Below are 19540 nucleotides of genomic sequence, written 5' to 3'. Positions count from 1 at the left end.
ATTGCAGGCTCAAAAATATTAATTTCCTGAAAACGGTGATTTCTAATCCAAAAACACTTTCTAGCACCTTACAAAACAATTTTTCTCTGAGGATTTTGCTGTTTGACCAAGGCTTTGACACCAACAAACATAAATTCTGAGAGGGACTTAGTAAACCATTCCACCACCACTACCTGAAAAGGACACTATGGGAGAGACAGGCTGACCCTGCAGGTGGCTGGAGATGGTTCCCTCCTCCCCGACAGTCTCTGCTCAGAACCCTGGTTTCTGTACACACAGGATCTGCGGTCTACAATGGTGCTCGCACTCACCTGTGATCTTCTGCAGCAACGGTGACAACTGGGACTCCTCAGAGAAGACTTGGGCCAATGCTGTCTTCACCCTTTCTTCAGCTTCTCTCAGGTCGTTGTCCTGGGTGAACTCTCCAGTGACAGAGTAAATGTAGATGAGGAGGATTAGCAGTTCCTCTGGGCTGTAGTCGTCGCTGGTTCTCTGGCTTGGGGACTTAATCATAGGCAGCAGCTGATTAAGCACAACAGCCATGGTTGAATCGCCAAGGCTCTGAAACAGAAGCAAGGACAGGAGGATACATCAGCCTTCCACAAAGACAGAACATTAGTTCAAAGATGCTTGTGAAATCCTGATGGTACTCACTGACCACAGTCTTTCAGGTCTGTGTTTATTAATGCTGACGAGAACACTGCAAGAAGTCTGGCATTAGAAATTTTATTCTGAAAAACATTTGATAAAATGTCAAGTGAAGTTGCATTTGATAATGATCCCTACTGTGGTTTGAGCAAATGGAGATTTTTTTGAAAATAAAATGTAAGTGGTTCAAAGGTAAGGGATGTAGCTCAGTGGCAGAACGCTTACCTAGCACACACAAGGCCCCAGGTTTGATCCCAAGCTCTGTGAGAAAATGTAAGCATTTCAAAAACTTGAAAACTTAAACAAAAATGTAAAGCAATACAATTTGAAAAACAAACCTGGCAGACTATCTGTTTAAAGGAACGCTGATGCTCCTTAACAGAATTTACATATTCAAATGAGTGCTGATTCTCCTTTAAAGGAATCAGTCTTTCTAACAGCCCTGGCTGTCCTGGAACGGAGATCCACCTGTCTCTGCCTGTGATTAAAGGCCACCACTGCCCAGCTTCAGGATATCCTTTTTGATATGTTCTATGTTGGCAAACATTAGCCAGAATATTTATAGCAACCAAAGGTCATTTCCTGCTAACTCTAACAAATAAAATAATTGCTCCGAATGGAAATGGGCTCAATATTTCTTTTGGTTATTTTGAAGGTAATTCACCTCAATTTCTTAATATATATTTTTAAATTTTCTTCATTTATTTTTACGTGTGTAGTGTTTTGCTACATGTGTGTGCACCATGTGCATGCTGGGTCCACAGAGGCCAGAAGAGGTCATTTGATATGCAGGGACTGGAGTGATAGAGGGCTGTGAGCTTCCATGTGGGTTCTGGGAATCAAACCTAGGCCCTGTGGAAGACTGGCAGTGCTCAAGCCACTGAACAATCTCTCTGGTCTACCACCTGAAATTTAAAAAAAAAATGGTTTTAGTTCTACCAGCTTCTTAAATGACACTCAGAAGACAATTTCAGGATTCTTTACACGTGATAAAAGCACTGCATCACTGGAGTCACCGTGTCAGGGAACTGCACACACTCTGCATCACTGGAGTCACCGTGTCAGGGAACTGCACACACTCTGCATCACTGGAGTCACCGTGTCAGGGAACTGCACACACTCTGCATCACTGGAGTCACCGTGTCAGGGAACTGCACACACTCTGCATCACTGGAGTCACCGTGTCAGGGAACTGCACACACTCTGCATCACTGGAGTCACCGTGTCAGGGAACTGCACACACTCTGCATCACTGGAGTCACCGTGTCAGGGAACTGCACACACTCTGCATCACTGGAGTCACCGTGTCAGGGAACTGCACACACTCTGCATCACTGGAGTCACCGTGTCAGGGAACTGCACACACTCTGCATCACTGGAGTCACCGTGTCAGGGAACTGCACACACTCTGCATCACTGGAGTCACCGTGTCAGGGAACTGCACACACTCTGCATCACTGGAGTCACCGTGTCAGGGAACTGCACACACTCTGCATCACTGGAGTCACCGTGTCAAGGAACTACACACACCTTCAGCACCAATCTTGAAGTTTTGGGTAAAGAGACACTAGTTTTCATATTCAAATTAAAGTCCAAGTTATCAGAACCTAAAACTTCCATCACTCATGTGTTCCCTGAATGATGCAGGATTCCCCTCTGTATGCTGTGAATACCATTGGTTAATAAAGAAGCTGCTTTGGGCCTGTTGATAGGGCAGAACTTAGGTAGGTGGGGAACACTAACTGAATGCTGGGAGAAAGGAGGTGGAGTTAGAGAGAAGCCATGTAGCCCCGCAGGAGACAGATGCCGAAACTTTAACAGGTAAGCCACAGCCATGTGGCAATACACAGTTTAGTAGAAATGGGTTAAAATTAGGTGTAAGAGTTAGCCAATAAGAAGCTAGAGCTAATGGGCTAATCAGTAATTTAATTAATACAGTTTCTGTGTGATTATTTTGAGGCTGAGTAGTCGGGAACCAACAAGCGGCCTCCATCAACAGCTGAACACCCACCATGTTGCATTATTGCAGGCCTGAGCAACAGAGCAGACAGCTTCTCTACTCTCGTAGTTCATGTCAAGGGGAAATGCTGCGGTGCAGCAGACGGTGGTAAGTGCTTGGGGGGGGAGCAGGAAAGGGAGATGGAGAGGCGGGACTTCAGGGGCTTCTCACTCTATATGGGAGAAGTCAGAGCAAGAGGACACAAAGACAGAGCAACCCTGCAAAGATGCTTTCTTTAAACAGAAAGATGCAAACAGCTGAAGGTTATTGCAAAGAGTGGGCCACCCCAAAGGAGCTCTTCCAGCCACTTCTGCTCAAATTCAGACAGATCAAGACAGGGTTTCTCTGTGTAACAGCCCTAGCTGTCCTGGAACTAGCTCTTGTAAACCAGGCTGGCCTCGAACTCAAAGAGATCCATCCGTCTGCCTCTGCCTCCCAAGTGCTGGGATTAAAGGTGTGCGCTACCACTGCCCAGCTACCATTTATTTCTAACATAATTACATGTTTATGGCATAGTACACAAAAAATAAAAGTGCTAAGTCTTTGGAGTAGATAAGAATGGAAAGGGCAGAGATTTTACTGGCATATGGTAACAAGATGTGGTTTAGAAAGTAAAAGCAAATTCACCCTAAGGCACCAGGAGCAGAGGGTTCCCAGCTACTCCAGGTGCCAAAGTCCCTTAAAGAAAGGAGCCATGTGGTTGGCCTGTCCAGCGAGGTTCACAGAGGCTGCAGCTTGCCTATTTGTTTCTTATTCCATTGCCAACTTCTTGTACTACGAGAAGATGATTCCTGCATTGCCTCCCATCCCATTTCCTGACAGCCAGGGTTATATACAATGTGTCTACCCTGCAGGAGCCCTGTACCCTCAGAAAAGAAAGCCTTTTAAAAGATGGTTCTGAAGAGTGCGTCAGGGCAGGAGACTCATTTATAAAGATGTACGTGCTAGCATCTGCCTCTTGAGCTTGCATTTTCAAGTCTTTGCTTTATGATACATGATAAAGAGAGAAATCCTCCGGTACAGACACAAGCATGACTTCCATTGTTCACAGCAGCAAAATGACATTCAAAATATGCTTCAAGCATCCCAAGAAGTCAATAGTTGTCTTTGATACAAAGCCAAAAACAGTGGGCAGTTACAGAGACATAAGAATTATGGGAAAATAAAATACCCATTTTGAAAACCTAATTCTAGTTCTGACTGTCCCATTATATTGTTCCTTAACATCGTGGGATCTCTTCATGTCTAAATAATATGGCCTGATTAGAGCAGTGCTACTCAGCTTGTGGCTCATGACCTCTTTGGCAAGCCTCTATCTCTAAAAATACTTACATTATGATTCATCACAATAGCACAAGTACAGTTATGAAGTAGCAACAAAAAAATTCATGGTTGCGGTCACCACAACACGAGGAACTGTGTTAAAGGTTACATGGTTAGGAAGGCTGAGAACCACTGGACCAGAGGACGGCAGAGCAGGAAGCCACATTATTCCAGGCACGCCATTTACTTCATTATTGACGGAAGAAGGCAGCTAGTCGTATTATTACTGTTCCCTACTCAGCAAAATATAGACTGCTCAAAAAAAAATTAGCTTTACCATAGACAGGCAGAGACGTTCAGAAATAACAATGAGAATATGTGTGAAATAGGTAGGCTGATGTATTCCAGTTCTTTCCTCTGGGGTGATCTAAAAACCATGACACCTCAGTGGCAATGAACACACCCAGATCCTAGTCTATGCTGTCTTTCTTTGGTAAAAGAAACCAGGGATCTCCAAAGAGATGACTGACCCTAGGAAATGGAAGGAAAATACAGGAAAAGCCTGGAAGATCTTATAGTGTCCCCCGCCCCCATAAAGAGATTAAGGATATGTCAAAAGGACCCAAGAGTCAACAGCAAGGCTTCCCAGTTGACCATGGCCAGAATAATTTAAAAAACAACATGAAGTAGTATTTTCACATAACCTAAAGAATACAAAAAAGTATCCATCTGTTCATATTGACATAACTGTGACTAAACCAAGGCTAGAAGGATGGCTCAGTCAATAAAGGTCTTGTCTTGTAAATATAAGGATCGAAGTTCAATCCCCAGAACCTGTTTAAAGAGGGTGGTGGATTCCCTGAAGCTGAAGTTAGAGGCGACTGAACCACCAGATGTAGATGCTAGGAATAGAACTTAAGTCCTCCAAAAAAGCAGTCAGCACTCTTAACCAATGACCATCTCTTCTAGCTTGTTGGTCATTTTCTGATGTCTGCTTTTCTTAACAACAAGAAAAGATCAGAGACTTCTCAGATTGAAGCCTTTTTAAAGCAAAAGACATTCATTTCAGCAGGAGTAACAGGATTTGTGAATAAGGTGGTGTTTGAGAGGATCTGTGTCATAGGCTGTGTGTCCTTGGGGAAAGGAACTCAAAATGCCTAAATACTAGCTAGCCCCATTACACAGGCACCCATTTATACAACACTGACACAAATTGTTTCAGCCCCTCTGCTTTAAAAATGAAGTAAACCCCACAAGAAGACAGTGTTCGTATAGACAAACTTAACTCTGTTTTCTGAGGGTTAACTTTGTAGAACACATTTGATACCATTTAGGAAGATACAATCATGGCCACTCTTCACCAGGTTGTTCTATGAACTTCATAAGGAAAGTGGGTCACACAGCAGCACCTGGCATGTTATTCTGTTACCACTACCCAGCGCCCTAGGATCCCCTTCTCCACCCAGAAGAACTAAGAACTCTGGTATGGGAATGGCATGTATTCTAGGAAAGGCCATTGGCAGCCTCAGAGGAAGGAGGGACAGTCTACAAACTCTGGGTGTAAAACTCTTATCGTGGGACTTCATTTCAACAGCCAGTGAAAGGTCAAGGAAAAATCAAATATTACTAAATGCTGCTATTGAAAGACACAAGCACAGCAAACCCTAGCCCAAGTGGAGGGTTTTAAAAATGGTTTCTTTGTAAAGCAGCTGGGATTAAGTTTCCTATTCACCTTCACACAGGCAGGCCTACTAGTGGGGAGAAGGAGGCCTGAGCTATGGCTAGGGTGACAAAGTACTTTGTTATTTCTGCAGTCTGGGTTCTTGTTATTCTTGAATCAGTCCCCAGCAACTCCATACAAAGGCCCTCTTTAAAAGCCGTGTCCTTAGAAAAGCTGACTGTGAAGTCAAGAGCTGGTCTCCATTCTGGCATTAGGAACATATTGCATATGGTGGCAGGCTGGTCCAGGCTGGCCCCACACCTGCTCCTCTGAGAGCAGAACCTGCAGACACTCTGAACTACAGAGAACACTTCTCAGCAATCCTCAGCCAGTGTGTGCAGGCTGCTGAGATATGGCAATGGGGGCTCAAATATCTTCTGTCTCCAAACAGTATCTGCCAAAATTAAAATCAATCTGTTATTTTGGATAATTCTGAAGGAATCTGAATATCCTTTTGTACACCCCAGGCAGAATGTAAAAATGTAAAATAATTCACTGATATTCCCAACATTGTGCACATAGATACACACCAAATAAGTACATCATTTAATTAACTGTAAAAATAACTTTATGCAACAAAGTGAGACACAGGCTACATGGGATTCAGATGAGTGGGAGGAGGAGTGAACAGCCAGCTCATAAGAAAGTCCTCAACAGAGGCATCTGCATTTGCTTTGGAAACACCCAAATCCTGATGGGGCACATGCCAAATGGGTCTTAAAGATCCAACATCCAATATGAGGGAGGAACAAAGCTCTAAGAAATGAATTATAGGGTAGCATCCTCCCTTCAGTAAATATTTCATCTACGTCTACCAAGAAGGTAGGATAAGTGGGATAATGCCCCATTTTCTGGAGTCAGTGACTATGTTACTACATGTGGCCAGAGGCCTTCCAGATGTGATGAAGACTATGTGTTAGTTACTTTCATCACTACAATCAAAATGCCACCCAGAAATAGCATAAAAGAAGACAGTTTTGATGTACAGTGTCTGAGAAAGCATGACAGCAGGAGCAGCTCAGTTCGTGGCAGCAGCCTGAGGAAAGGCTGTTCACATCGTGGCAGACAGAAAGGAAGGACTTAGGCTGGACCAGGGGCAGGTATAACCCGTTCCTAGTGACCTACTTCTGCTAATATTAGCTGGACTGCCTTCAAAACAGTCCTATACACTGAAGCATGAGTCTGCTCAGATACGCCAGTCAAACCATAACTTCTATGCCTGCTTCTAAAAAGAAAAAGACTTCCCAAGGAAATATTTTCCAAGGTCCAGATGCACAAGCGCTCAACAGTCTGGGGCTTTCTATATGTGAGGTCTTGCTCTTAAGAAACATTTCCTATTTTCCCAGTGCAAATATATACTTCTCTCTAATTCACTAAAGCCTCACAGTTACATCTGCCTTACCTGTGTCTACTCTGCCCACAACTGTTCTTTTGCTTGACAGGTGCCATGTTTTTTTTTTTTAAATCTTTCTGTTCTGCTTTTGCTTTGGACCCTCACTATAAGCCAGGAAAAAAATAGCAAAGAATTACCATGTCACAGCATGGATATTGTGCTTTGAAATCTTTATCTGCCAAATAAATTAGTCCAATATTTTTTAATGTTGTTACATTCAAATTTTCAAAATATGGCAAAAATCTAGCCAGATTATTTTCCAGAAGGTCCAAATCCCAATAGGATCCATATTCCCATCTGAAACTTCATGAGCAATCTTTATATTCTTCATTTCTATTGAAAGTCTGGTCTTGTGGGCGCCCATCAGAACACCCCATTAAGAAAAGCTTTCAGGGGCTGGAGAAGTGGTTGTGGTTTAAGAGCATCTGCTACTTTTCTAGAGAACCTGATATTGGTTTCCAGCAACCATATCACCTGTTACAGTTCTAAGGAATGCAGTATTATCTTACGGCTTCCTCTGGTAATGACACACAAGCACACCCTCACACATATATACAACTCTCTCTCACACGCACACAAACAAATCTGAACAAAAGAAAAAAGTTTATAGCATCTTGGAGCTTTTCTAGCCTACATCTACAAACTCCTCCACACATCTCCTGAAAACCAGGTCAAACGCCTAACTGGAACTGCATGTGTGGTCATGTTTACCACAGCAGCAACCCTACAGCAGTAACTTGTGTTACAGACCAGTCACACTAAACAGATGGGAAGCTGCAAAGGCAGATTGGAATCTGTGCTAGTTATAACCCTCAGAGGCTCAGTCCTAGTGTCTTCTTCCAACCAGGCTGTATGTCCCAAAGGGTCCACAACTTTCAAAACAGCACCACAAGCTGAGGCCTCGTCACGAAAAACAAGAGCCTGGGAGGGCACTGGAAGGTCAAGCTCTAACACTGCAGATCTTGAGATGAGGCAGTCACTGATCCTACATTATTTGAATAGATCCAACCTAATCTCAAGACTCTTACAGATGAGGGCTTTTCCCAGCTCTGGCCAGAGATGAGATGATTCACAGATGCAACAATCCTATCCCTGAAGACTGAGTAGAGAAACTACAAGCCAAGAATACAGAGGCCCACGGAAACTGGAAAGGACAAAAAAACAAGCCCTCCCCTACAACCTCTAGAGAGACAGAGACCCTGATTATATTTAATGCTACTTCAGTAAGATCTCCACAATTACAAATCAATAAATGTGTGTTTTGAAGTTTGAGGACATGATGAATTAATGTAAGAGTTCTGTGGGGTAGAAAATGAGAAGCCCCATGTCAGAGCATGTAGCATTTACTGAGAAACTTGCTTGTAATAGGATGTGATAGTTGAAATGTTTATCCTCTTAAAACTCAAGCTGGAACTTAATTGCCAGTATATTAGTACTAGGTACTAATTGAGTATATTAGTACTAGGTAGTGAGGGCTTTAAGAGGTTGCATTGTAAGACTAGTCCCTCAGGAATGAGACTGACACCATTTAAAAGGCTCACTCCTGGCTCTTGCAACTTTCATTATGGCATGGAGCAGCAAGGAGGTCCTTCACAGATGCTAATACATGGTACCAGACTTTGCAGACTCCATAACTTTGAACTTGTACCAAATTCTATTCACTATGTTATCCGGAGTTAATTATTCCATTGTGTTAGCACAGAATGAACTAAAACATGGGAATCGATAAAATAATTGTCAAATTATTAGACAAACAAGCAAGAGCCAGCATTAATAGAGAGCTCAGTGGCATTCATTTCATCTCTGTCCTTAGGGGGACAGTGAGGGTCTTCAGGAAAATGATAGAAAGGAAAGGCAGACCAGAATCCAAATGCACTGTTACCAGTCAACCCTGAATCATAATGTCTTGGAGCCAACATTCATCAGCTACGTAATGGGCAGTGGCCTTCTAAGCGGGATCCAGAGACTCTTTGAGAGGACTTTCCTAACAATACCAAGGCAGTTCTTGCCATATTCTTTGGGTGCACAATGGTACTAACAGCATGAACACACAGAGAGTTAAAATCGATAATTTGGCAGGGTAATAAACACCTGTAATCTCAGTCCTTGAGAGATTTAAGCAGAAAGTGGGGGAGTGGAAAAGAGGAGAGCCTTCAACTATATTTTTGATAGTGTGTGCGACAAAATGAAAATGACGCATAAGTTGGCTCTTCTTCTGTACGATGACTTTTATCTCGGAAAAGCATTTTGCAAAGGATGAGGTGGGAACTGAACTAACTGCTGGTCTTGTGTAAGCCCATTATTCTTGACTAATGACAAATGATCAAGTGACGTGTTGCCTATGGTGGCAGACGCCCATAGTTCCAGCACCTGTGAAGCTGAGGCAGGAGGAATGCAAATCTAAACCTGGCCTGCAATACACAGCAAGCATGAGGCCAGTGTGGGCTACACAGCAAGACCCTGAATCAAGGGGAAAAACAACACCAGCAAAAGGAATACAATTGATAAGATTCTTAGCTTCTGAGCAAAACTTTAAAATTATGGAAAAGATCTATCTGTTATTGTCAGATTCTCTACTCTTACAGATTTTTTCTGATCAGTTGAGACATTAAAATGTAGATTTTGTTTTCAAAAATACACAATAAAATGCATTAATATTTGTAATGTCTATAACTTTTAGTGAACCAAAGCTTCTAAAATCAGGTATACTAAAAAAAAATTCATTCAAAATATAGATCAGTGGTTTAATTTTATTTATTTAATTTTATTTTATGTGCATTGGTGTTTTGCCTGCATTCATGTCTGTAGTAAGGGTGTTGGATCCACTGGAACTACAGTAACAGACAGCTGTGAACTACCTACCATGTGGGTGCTGGGAACTGAACCCAGAGTTCTCTGGAAGAACAGACAGTGCTCTTGACCACTGAGCTCACTGAAATGTTTTCCAATTCTACATTAAAACTTCAAGAAATCAGTACTTGCAGAGTTGAAATATGGTATCAAAAATAATATCCACAAACATCTGGAAGAGCTGTCAAGTACTCCTTTTCCAAGGACTCTGTTCCTACACTCTCTCCAAAGCAGCATCTGGCAGCCAGTAAATGGGGACAAATATGTCTGCCTGGTTTCTATCAACAGACATTTAAAATTCAAAAACATAACACAAACCAATGACACTCTCACTTAATCTTTTTTTTGTTTTTAAAAAATAGTTACAGCTGTCTTAGAACTGTGTAGAGCAGACTGGCCTTGAACTCAAAGAGATCACCTGCCTCTGCCTCCCAAGTGCTGGGATTAAAGGCGTGCACTACCACAAATGGGTGGTTGAACTTCTCATTTTAAAGGAACATATGAAATTTTTAAATTTTCTGTTTTAATGACACAGTAAATATTATATTTAATAATTTGAGTAACATTCTAAAGAAAATTTATCTTTTCTAATCTTCTTCCCTTCCTCATAACTTAAATCGTAAGTCAGCTGTCAGCATGCTCTTAGAGAAGAGGGCCAAGCAATAAGATAAAAAGAAAATGGATTCCCTGGGATAGAGTTTCTCAAATATAATGTATACATAAACAGCTTGGGATTCCTGCTAAATTCATCAGATTTGAGATGGAGCCTGGTAAGGGTGTCTCTCGAACAAGTTTCTAGGTTGATTTCAGTGTCATTTGTTCATCCATGAATCTTCTTATTTGAGTGGCATCTAGAATGGACCACTTAACTACAGCATAAAAGTAAAATAAAGAATCCTAGTCAAGTCACTGTATGGCATCTCCTAGCTCAGTGATCTATCCTTAACTGCTAACTATAAAATTGACAGATGCATCAGCTGTACATTGATAAATGAATGCATCAGCTCTATTCTAATCCTCCGCCCACTCCAAACCCAACCAACAGCCTATTGGTCTTCTCCTTCTCGACATGTAACCAATAAAATTAATTCAACGGATCTACAGCTATAATCTTTCACTCATACATTGTGGTTTAATCTCCTGAACCATTTCTTTTTGTCAATGTCTGTTTGCATGTGCTTATCTCTTTGTATAGAATGTACTTCCCCCTTTTCTTCATTTGGTCTCAAGGTCCAACTCAAGTACTGCCTTCTCTAACCTCTGATTTTGAGTTCCCTGTACCCTTAAGCCTGCTCTTCATGCTCTGTACCCATGGCGGTTGTACGGAGCCATCACTTTCCCAGTTGGCCAAGTAAGAAATTTAAACTGCACTAGAGTTCCCCCTTGCCCTTGCCACATCGAGTCAGTCAGTGAGGCCCGGGGATCGTATGTAGGTATCCTGCCTCCTCCATTCCTTCTCCCACTGTCTATGTTACAACTAGCATTACTTTGAGCCACGATGGGACTCATTCTAGAATAAAAACACAAAGTTCTTAGAATTAGTTAACGGCATGCATGACTTTTACCTTCTTGGCCTTAATTAACTGTGCAGCCCCATCCATCATGAATCTTTTCCTCACAGACTGTGGCTTAGCCCTCTGATTCATTTCTGCTTGCTCCTCTGTGTTTACAATGCTTATCTCTTTGTATAAAATGTACTTTTCCCTTTTCTTCATTTGGTCTCAAGTTTCAACTCAAATATTATCTTTTCTAACCTCTGGTTTTGAGTTAAGTGTGTTCAGTTTATGATCCTAGAGAAACTTGTATGTCTTCTTAGGTCTTTTAATCCTGAACTTCATTACCCATCTCCAGTTCCTTCTGAGAGAAAAATAAGATAAGCATACAATTGTAGACTCTCCCTCTTCCTAATTGCCCTAGATATAGATACTATTACTTCAGAAGAAATTCAGGTTGAATTTCCCAGGATGTCAGGTGGTGAGTGGATGAGCTGGTATACTTGTGTATGGCAGATCCATGTGTATGCACTTTTATGTGCGCACATTTGTGTGCTGGTGCATGTGTGGCAAGAAGTGGACATTTCCTGCCTCAGTCACTCTCCACCCCCAACACCATTTTTTTTTAAACAGGGTCTCTCACTTAACTTGGAGCTTGCTGATGGGCCAGACTGTGACAAGCAAAGCTCCAGGGATGCTACTGTTTCTGCCTCCCCAATAGTGGAATCAGAAGGAAGGGCAGCTTTTCACATGGGTCATAGGGGTCCAAACTCAGATCCTCATGCTGGTGTAGCAAGCGCTTTACTGCCTGGACCATCCTCCCAACCCTGAACTGGGGTGTAGCCCACCATTGTCCAGCACACATTTCTTCTCCAGTGTACTCCAGTCAGAGAAAGAGAAATGTTTGTGGGAAAGGGGAATCTAAACCCTTGGGAAAGGGAAGGTTGTTCCAATAATTTGAGCTAAAACAAATAGTCAAGAGAGTCCAACTCACTAGACAATAGATAAATCTTAAAGATAGAGCAGCAGTTGATGAATGTAACCCACCAGAGGTGATATACTGACCTACAGTATATCTACAGTTCCTTAAAGCCCCTTGGCAAGGTACATGACTAGCTGTAATCCCTTAAGGTAGTTCCAGACATAAACATTAAAGTAGACTGTGACTATGCCATGTTCACCTCACTCCTAAGCCCTAGTTACAGGCAGCTAGAGTCATTCAAAAGTGACTCAGACAGAAGATAGAACTGGTCCCGTGTTCTATCATACAGCAGCAACCAACCTGTGCTGTATAAACAGCACAAAGTTCTATCTGTCAAGTTAGTGTGATAATTCAGTATGGGAAAACACTTGCTACCAAACCTGATGGTCCACATTTGAATCCTTGAACCAAACCAAGTGAAATGAGAAAACGGATTTCTGTTAGTTGTACTCTGTCCTCTACAAGTGTGTCGTGGTGCATGCTCTCTCTCTCTCTTCCTCCCTCTACCTTCCTCCCCCCCACACAAAATGAATGGACAAAATAAAAGAATGAATAAATGCACAGTGTTTACTGTGTGCTTGTCTCTATGTGGAAAGGAATGTAATGAACTGAAGAGATATGCATAAAAGGAACCCAATCTGAAGTCTGAAAACAGGATAGCAATGGTCTCTAAAAGCAGCTCCACGGATTTAATTTAAGTCTCCACGGATGGATGAATAAATAGACATAATGTGCTCTATGCATACTACAAAATATTATTCAGCATTTAGAATGAAAAATAAAAGCAAAAGCTGAGGCTAGAGAGATGTCTCAGTGATTCAGAGAGTTCGATGCTCTTGCAGCAGGACCAGAGTTTAGTGCTTAGCATCTACATTTAATGACTCCCAATCCTCTGGAATATTCTGAGAGGCTGTATCATCTCAGATAGCAGCCTTGTAGCTGTTGTGGAGGCAGAACTCAGAAGAAACTGCAATAGAGGTGTTCTGAAGTGTGGGAGACTGGTACTATGACGTGAGCCTAAGACAGGTAGAAGCAGGACGAGTCATACCAATGAGGCAAAAGCTGTCTGGACAAGAAGTGCTCTTAGGCAGGGGAGTGGAAGGATGGTAAGGGACGAGGCAGAAAGAGCAGAGGCCCAGGACTGCTTAGCCGGCTGGTTGCTAGAACTTTTGCTTTTCTTCTGAGATAGAATTCACAGGGATTTTTGAGTAGAGAATTGCTGTGATCTGATCTATTTTAAAGATTATCACTCAGGGTGTAGGGGAGAAAACAGAGCACGGAGAGATGGGGTAGAAGCAGGAAGATAGGAGCAAATTCAGCACTGCAAGTGACAAACGCCGAGGCTGGAGCCAAGGCAGAAGCATTGAAGGTAGTGTCACGGTTGGACTGGGAAGTACTTTGTGCTGACAGGCTGATAGTAGAGAAGGTTTTACACAAAGGATCAGAAGGGGGTGGTTCAGAGGAACGCCAGACAGGACAGAACAGTTAGAAAGGGAGCCGCTGAAGCACAGAAGTAATAGTGTGATAGAGTAATAAAATAATGGCATGAGGAACAGAAAGTCAAGAGCAGCACACAGAAGCTGCAACCAATGGAAAGAAGACCGGGGGAGGGCGATCTCACAGCACAAGGGTTTGCCTAAGTTTATTCTCTGTTTAGGGGATCTGGAACTAATTGGTTTCTGTGCCTGAAGAATGGATGATTCCGAGGGACTGAGAGATAGTGATATCCTTGTGGATATGAAAACAAACTCCACAAGTTTTCTCTCCTATTAAAGATGTCCATCATGAGCATGGTGCCATACACCTTCAATCCCCGTGCTACAGAGGCAGATGCAGGAGGGTCCCTGTGAGTTTGAGGCTACCCAGGTCTAAACAGTGAGTTCTAGGCCAGTCAGGAACATGCAGTGAGACCCTGTCTCAAAAAATAAAACAACTCACCACAGAAAATGGCCCTGAGGGAAATCTAAGATAGTCACCCAATGGAATATAACATCACAGTGAGAATGAATGGTCTATATTATAAAGCAAGGGCAAGGATCAATCTCCAAATATAACATTGCATAAAAAACTCAGAAAATAACACTGTATCATCCCCTTTATGTAAATTATAGAAACCATGGAAAAATAATCTGATTTTAGCAATCCCTGCCCTGTGATAAGAAGGAGTGGTGGGGTGGGGGAAGGCAGGCCTTCCAGGGCTGCTGATAATCTTCCAGGCCGATCTGGGTAGTGATTACACAGCTGTCTTTGCTTAGTCAAAATTCATCAAGCTGTATATTTCAATATTATATTTTAACTCAATATGTTTTTAAAATGCCACTACACCAGGCCATGCTTCCTGCATCCCAGGAAGAACAGAGCCATCCACTTAGAGTTCTTATTACAAATTAGCATTTCTCCAAAGCAAAGGCAGGAAAACATAAAACGTTTTCAGGTTTCATCAAGCAATCTCCCTGGGACACTTGTACCTTTGGCTAAGGGGACAGGGAAAGGCCCTGATTTGGGGGGAAGAGGGAAAGGGCAGCTTCAATGGCTGTTCAGTTCAAAACACGCAGATGTTTCAGGGGGGCTAGGTATGTTTTTGGAATGCTTTCTCCGTCTCTTGGGAAATGGTGTGAAGCTGCCTTCAGACAGTGCTGTCCAGTTAAGCAGCTGTCTTCTGTGAACAGGCCAGCAGAGCCTTAAGTTGCATGAAATGAGGGGCAGGTGACTTCTGAGAGCAACACAGAGCACCATGGGGATTTGGAAAGTGTTCATCCAACAAAACCGCCAGCCATTTGTCTCTATCTGGCCACCTTTAATGATTTAAGAGCTCTGTGTCCTGTTATCATCAATCTATTACCATGATGGAGCAGCTCTCAGAACTGGAGTTTTTAAAATGCAACTATCCGTGACCTAAATTTCCTGCTGGTCCTGTCGGCCCCAGGTTTGGCCCTGTTTGTCTATCATCAGGGAAATCAATATAAATAATAAAAACAGGCCAGTGTCCGACTTTCCAAAGCCTCACTAAGAAAAACTAAACCACACCCCTCCAATCAGTACCAGCTCAGTGGGTCCACTCTTGGCTTGAACTATCAGGAGATTCTGTACCGATCACAAAACGCCCTACAGTATGAGAATATTAGCTTAAAACCTGTTTTACTTCCTTCTTTCCTTGCTTGTCTTTCAACTTTTTTATTTTTAATTTTATGTGCACAGTTGTTTTGTTTGCATGTATGTCTATGTATCATGTGTATGGAGGCTGTTGGACGGGCTGGAACTGGAGTAAGCAATGGATGTAGGCCACCATGTAGGTGTTGGGAATCAAACCCAGGTTCTTCAGAATTGCAGCCAGTGCTCCTGACTGCTGAGCCCTCTCTCACTCCCCTTCCTTGCTTTTTAATGTGGCCAAGCAACAATCCCTTAACTCTTAGCAAGCAGCAAAAATGATATGAGTTTTAGTTTTAACAACCTAAAAGATATTTGAAAACACAAAAATATAGATGCTCGTTATCTCCATGAAGAGTGTGATAATGAATTCTTCAGCCTGGGTAGAAACTGACTTCCAGGATTCAGGGAAAAGCTAAGAGATCAAATGCTTGGGGAGGATGGGGAACTGGCTGGAGAAAAGGGGGCAATGGGAAAGATGCTACCTTGAGAACTGTTTCTGTGATTTTCACACCCCACACTGGAAGGGAGGAGAACGGCCCTTTAGCGGGCAAGGCCTTGAGCTCCCGTAGGAGAGAGACTTCTTAGTGACAGAACTTCTCCTCACATTCACGACCTCCAGCTGGGGCACAGGACAAGGTCTTCGTGTCTTCAGCAGCAGAGCAGTGAGCACTGCTGCAGACTAGCTCAGCTTAAGAAATGGTTTGGGAGGCCTCTCTACCGAATGATGGGACAAAGCATGAGGTCAGCAGGTTTGCCTGTACTCCCAGCTCACCGTCCTGACTTTGCCTCTTTCTGGTCTCTACTCAGAGCTCATCAGCTCCCTCCTGGACTCAGCAAATTAAGCAGTTCCTCCTCTAAGACACGGATGTCTAGAAGGCTGGCCTCTTCCAAAACAAAAATACATTTAAAAAGAGGAAAGGCAACCTGAGAGGAAGCAAGATGACTCCTCGGTGGCTGAATTTCTGATTTAATGGGGGCTGGGAAGCATTTTGGCATAGAAAATATTTCTGGGTTTCCTCAAATTAGATTTAACAGAAATTAACTGAAGGGCTCTTATTATTGTTCTATTTTTAAAGTGCACTGGGAAAATTTAAAAGGTATATTTCCTATTTCTGTAAAGGAACGGTACCAAAGGGTATAATTTAAGCTATTGCAATGTGTTTAAATCTCAGGGTCTCAAGTTCTTGCACAGTACCCCACACCTCACCAGGCTCTTGTGGACAATAAATAAGATGAGCCCTCAACTTTAAAGTGTGTGTGCTTTCTTTAGCACTAGCATTATTACTATTTCATTGCCTTGCTCTCCAAAGGGAGGCTTCTATTTAGAGAGGACTGATGAACGGGATGCATTTACAAACCCCTGATGATTTACCTGCCCACTACCCTCCATCACCACCACCCACACCCACACTAAGACCTGGGCATTGGATAATGGAATAAGGTGCTGCGCTGCCAAATCTGACCTCTGCCAACTCTCTCAGGCCCTGGGGAACAACTGTGACACGGATGTATACCATCCACCACAATACAAACCAAGAACCTGATGACTGCGTCCAACCCAGCCCATCCCATGGAGCTTCTGGCTTTCTTCATGGCCATGTAGAGACACCAGAGGATCCAGCTCCAAGTAAGGGTGGGTAACAGCCCTGTGACAAACTTTAAAAACAATGAGACCATGGGGACTGAGGCATGATCTGGACACAGCTTTGCCCTGTGAACTGGCAGGAGCAGCTACAATATGCAGATTCCCTCAGGCTTCCTGCAAGGCTCAACAGCGTGTGATGTTCCTTGTGCAACAATGAAAGCTCAGAGGTGCAAGCCTTTAGATTTGCTTTGTCCCTTCCTCTGTGACTTTCCATTTCCCTCACTCTTCTGACATCGGGGTTATGTCAGATTTTCTTTAAAGTACTTCCATATAAATATTGCCATAGACTCTATTTCCTAAGAAAATGAGAAAAAGACACTGAGAAGCCACAAACGTGAATTACGTAAGAAGAAGAATGCCAGGACCCCAGAACTATTGAATTTACAGGTGTTTATTATTATAAAATATCCTCATAAAACTACTTTTGCTGTATCTTACAAATTTTATTATGGTGTTTGCCCAATTTTATTTGTCTCAAAATATTTTTTTTACCCGAGCATGTTGTCTAATTTCCAAATATTTGTTAATTTTCCGAAATGTCTTCTGTTATTGATTTTCATGCCATTGTGACTTCAATCTTTTAAATTTTATTTAGATATTTTTGTGGCCTTTTAAGTGACTTATCCAGCTGAGCCAGCATGCCAACCCTAAAATATATTCTAGTAGGAGTTCCAGAAGTTAAAAAAATAGAGAAGAAACACACTGGATAAAGTAATAGATGTAAATTTCCAGAACTGATTAAAAGCATAAAATACCAGATACAGGATGTGCAATATATACCAAGAAGGGTGACTGTTTAAAAAACATTTGGAATTAAACATTATAAAACTAAAAAAATATATGAAAAATAAAGAGAGGGGAGAAGAGGAGGGAAGTAATCCCTCACCCCTGTAACATGATGGGTGGACATAGGTGGATCCATGACAGCATATGAGCAAGCTGGTTTGCTGTACATAGTGGTAAACAACGGGAGATCCTGGCTCAAACAAGGTGGAAGTTTGTCCTCTGACTTCCACATATGTGCCATTGCATCACACACACACACACACACACACACACACACACACACACACACGTCCAAGCACTTGTTATCTTGAGCACTTAGCCTTCACTATAATGCTAAATGTACACTAACATACACTGAAAATGCTGATGGAATAAATCAACTGTATTGCCCATCTTTACTTCAATCAAACAATTAAATCAGACATTTGGAAGAATAAAATGAGACACATATTAATGAAGTCTGAAATTGGTTTATTTCCTCATTTTGTCAGAGTTCTGGGATTTAGAGGGGGTGTGCAGTAAATTCACCACAAAGTTAGAAACATCTGCTGACATGAAACAGAGAGTCCCCACAACCCTATCCTGCCCTGTGTCCCCAGTCAAAAGAAATGCCTTTTATTCAGTAAAGTTAGCATGGCGAGTTTTGTGCATAATAAAGATTCCTATCAGCCATGCAAATGCTGCTGCCCATGCAGCCCAGCACACACAACCACTGTGCAGAGTTGCTGCAGCCCATGTTGACTACAGACAGACTTAGCTCCAATTTCAGTTTACTCTGGGGTTTCATATTCTGCTGACCGCAGATAAAACCTCCCTCCAACAACGGCTGCATATTTTAGCCATCTCCATGGGATTCCAGAGGAGTCTGAACTGAAATATAGAAACTCAAAAGCTGCCTTAACTAACTAAGAAACATTTAAATCATTTTTAGAGTTAATAACTTTTCTACTTAAGAGCAAATATTATTAGAAAATACACTTTTTCTTAAAACCACGTAATAAGATACATTATAGCTTGCTTCAAGTTTTAGAGTTTCCTGTCTTTAGAGATGAAAAACATTGGATGTACAAATCCACTTAATACAAAAAGAGTAATGTTTTCCAAATTGATCAACTATAACTAAAATACTAAATTTAATTTTCCTTGTACATGTAATAAGACTAAACAGTGTTTTAATGTGCAAATCATTTGTTGAGTTTGTATAACCACGTACTTGTGGATCTTGTCATTTTCTCTATGGAAATCAGTTCTACACTGACTGAAACGTGCCGTGCCAAGGATGAGACTTGCATACATTGTCTATGCTGTCTTTCCCTCTCAGAACACCTATAAAGAGGTCAATGATTGGTTCAGAACACTGCCATCTTTCAGTTTGCCTCCATGGATGGCATAATTACAGTCTGTGGGAGCACTTAGCCAGCATGTAAGACAGCTGCCACTCAAGGTGACCTGGGACTTGCCACTTAGGCTTTCTCATCTATTAAAGGGGAGCATGGCCCAGGAGGGTTTAAAGGCCTCTAGGTCTTGTTTTATAGTCCTGCGGCAAACATGGAACCCCTCTAGCTTCTAACCGAGACATCTTTCTTTAGTCATGAAGTATCCAAGTGTGAA

At 42.2% G+C, this 19540-nt stretch overlaps 1 protein-coding gene across 1 annotated transcript in view; it reads right to left on the bottom strand.

Annotated features, from left to right (window-relative positions):
- Positions 1-19540, bottom strand: part of Scfd2 (sec1 family domain containing 2) — a 326524-nt gene that overhangs the window by 203741 nt on the left and 103243 nt on the right. Inside the window, exon 5 of the mRNA XM_038331345.2 lies at positions 312-561. Coding sequence (XP_038187273.1) covers positions 312-561 — 250 coding nt within the window. The remainder of the gene's footprint in view (positions 1-311; positions 562-19540) is intronic.

The sequence above is a fragment of the Arvicola amphibius genome, chromosome 1 (assembly GCF_903992535.2).
Source record: "Arvicola amphibius chromosome 1, mArvAmp1.2, whole genome shotgun sequence".
Classification (NCBI taxonomy): Eukaryota; Metazoa; Chordata; class Mammalia; order Rodentia; family Cricetidae; genus Arvicola; species Arvicola amphibius.
The sequence above is the reverse complement of the archived record's forward strand: the minus strand, read 5'-3'. Positions and strand labels throughout refer to the sequence as shown.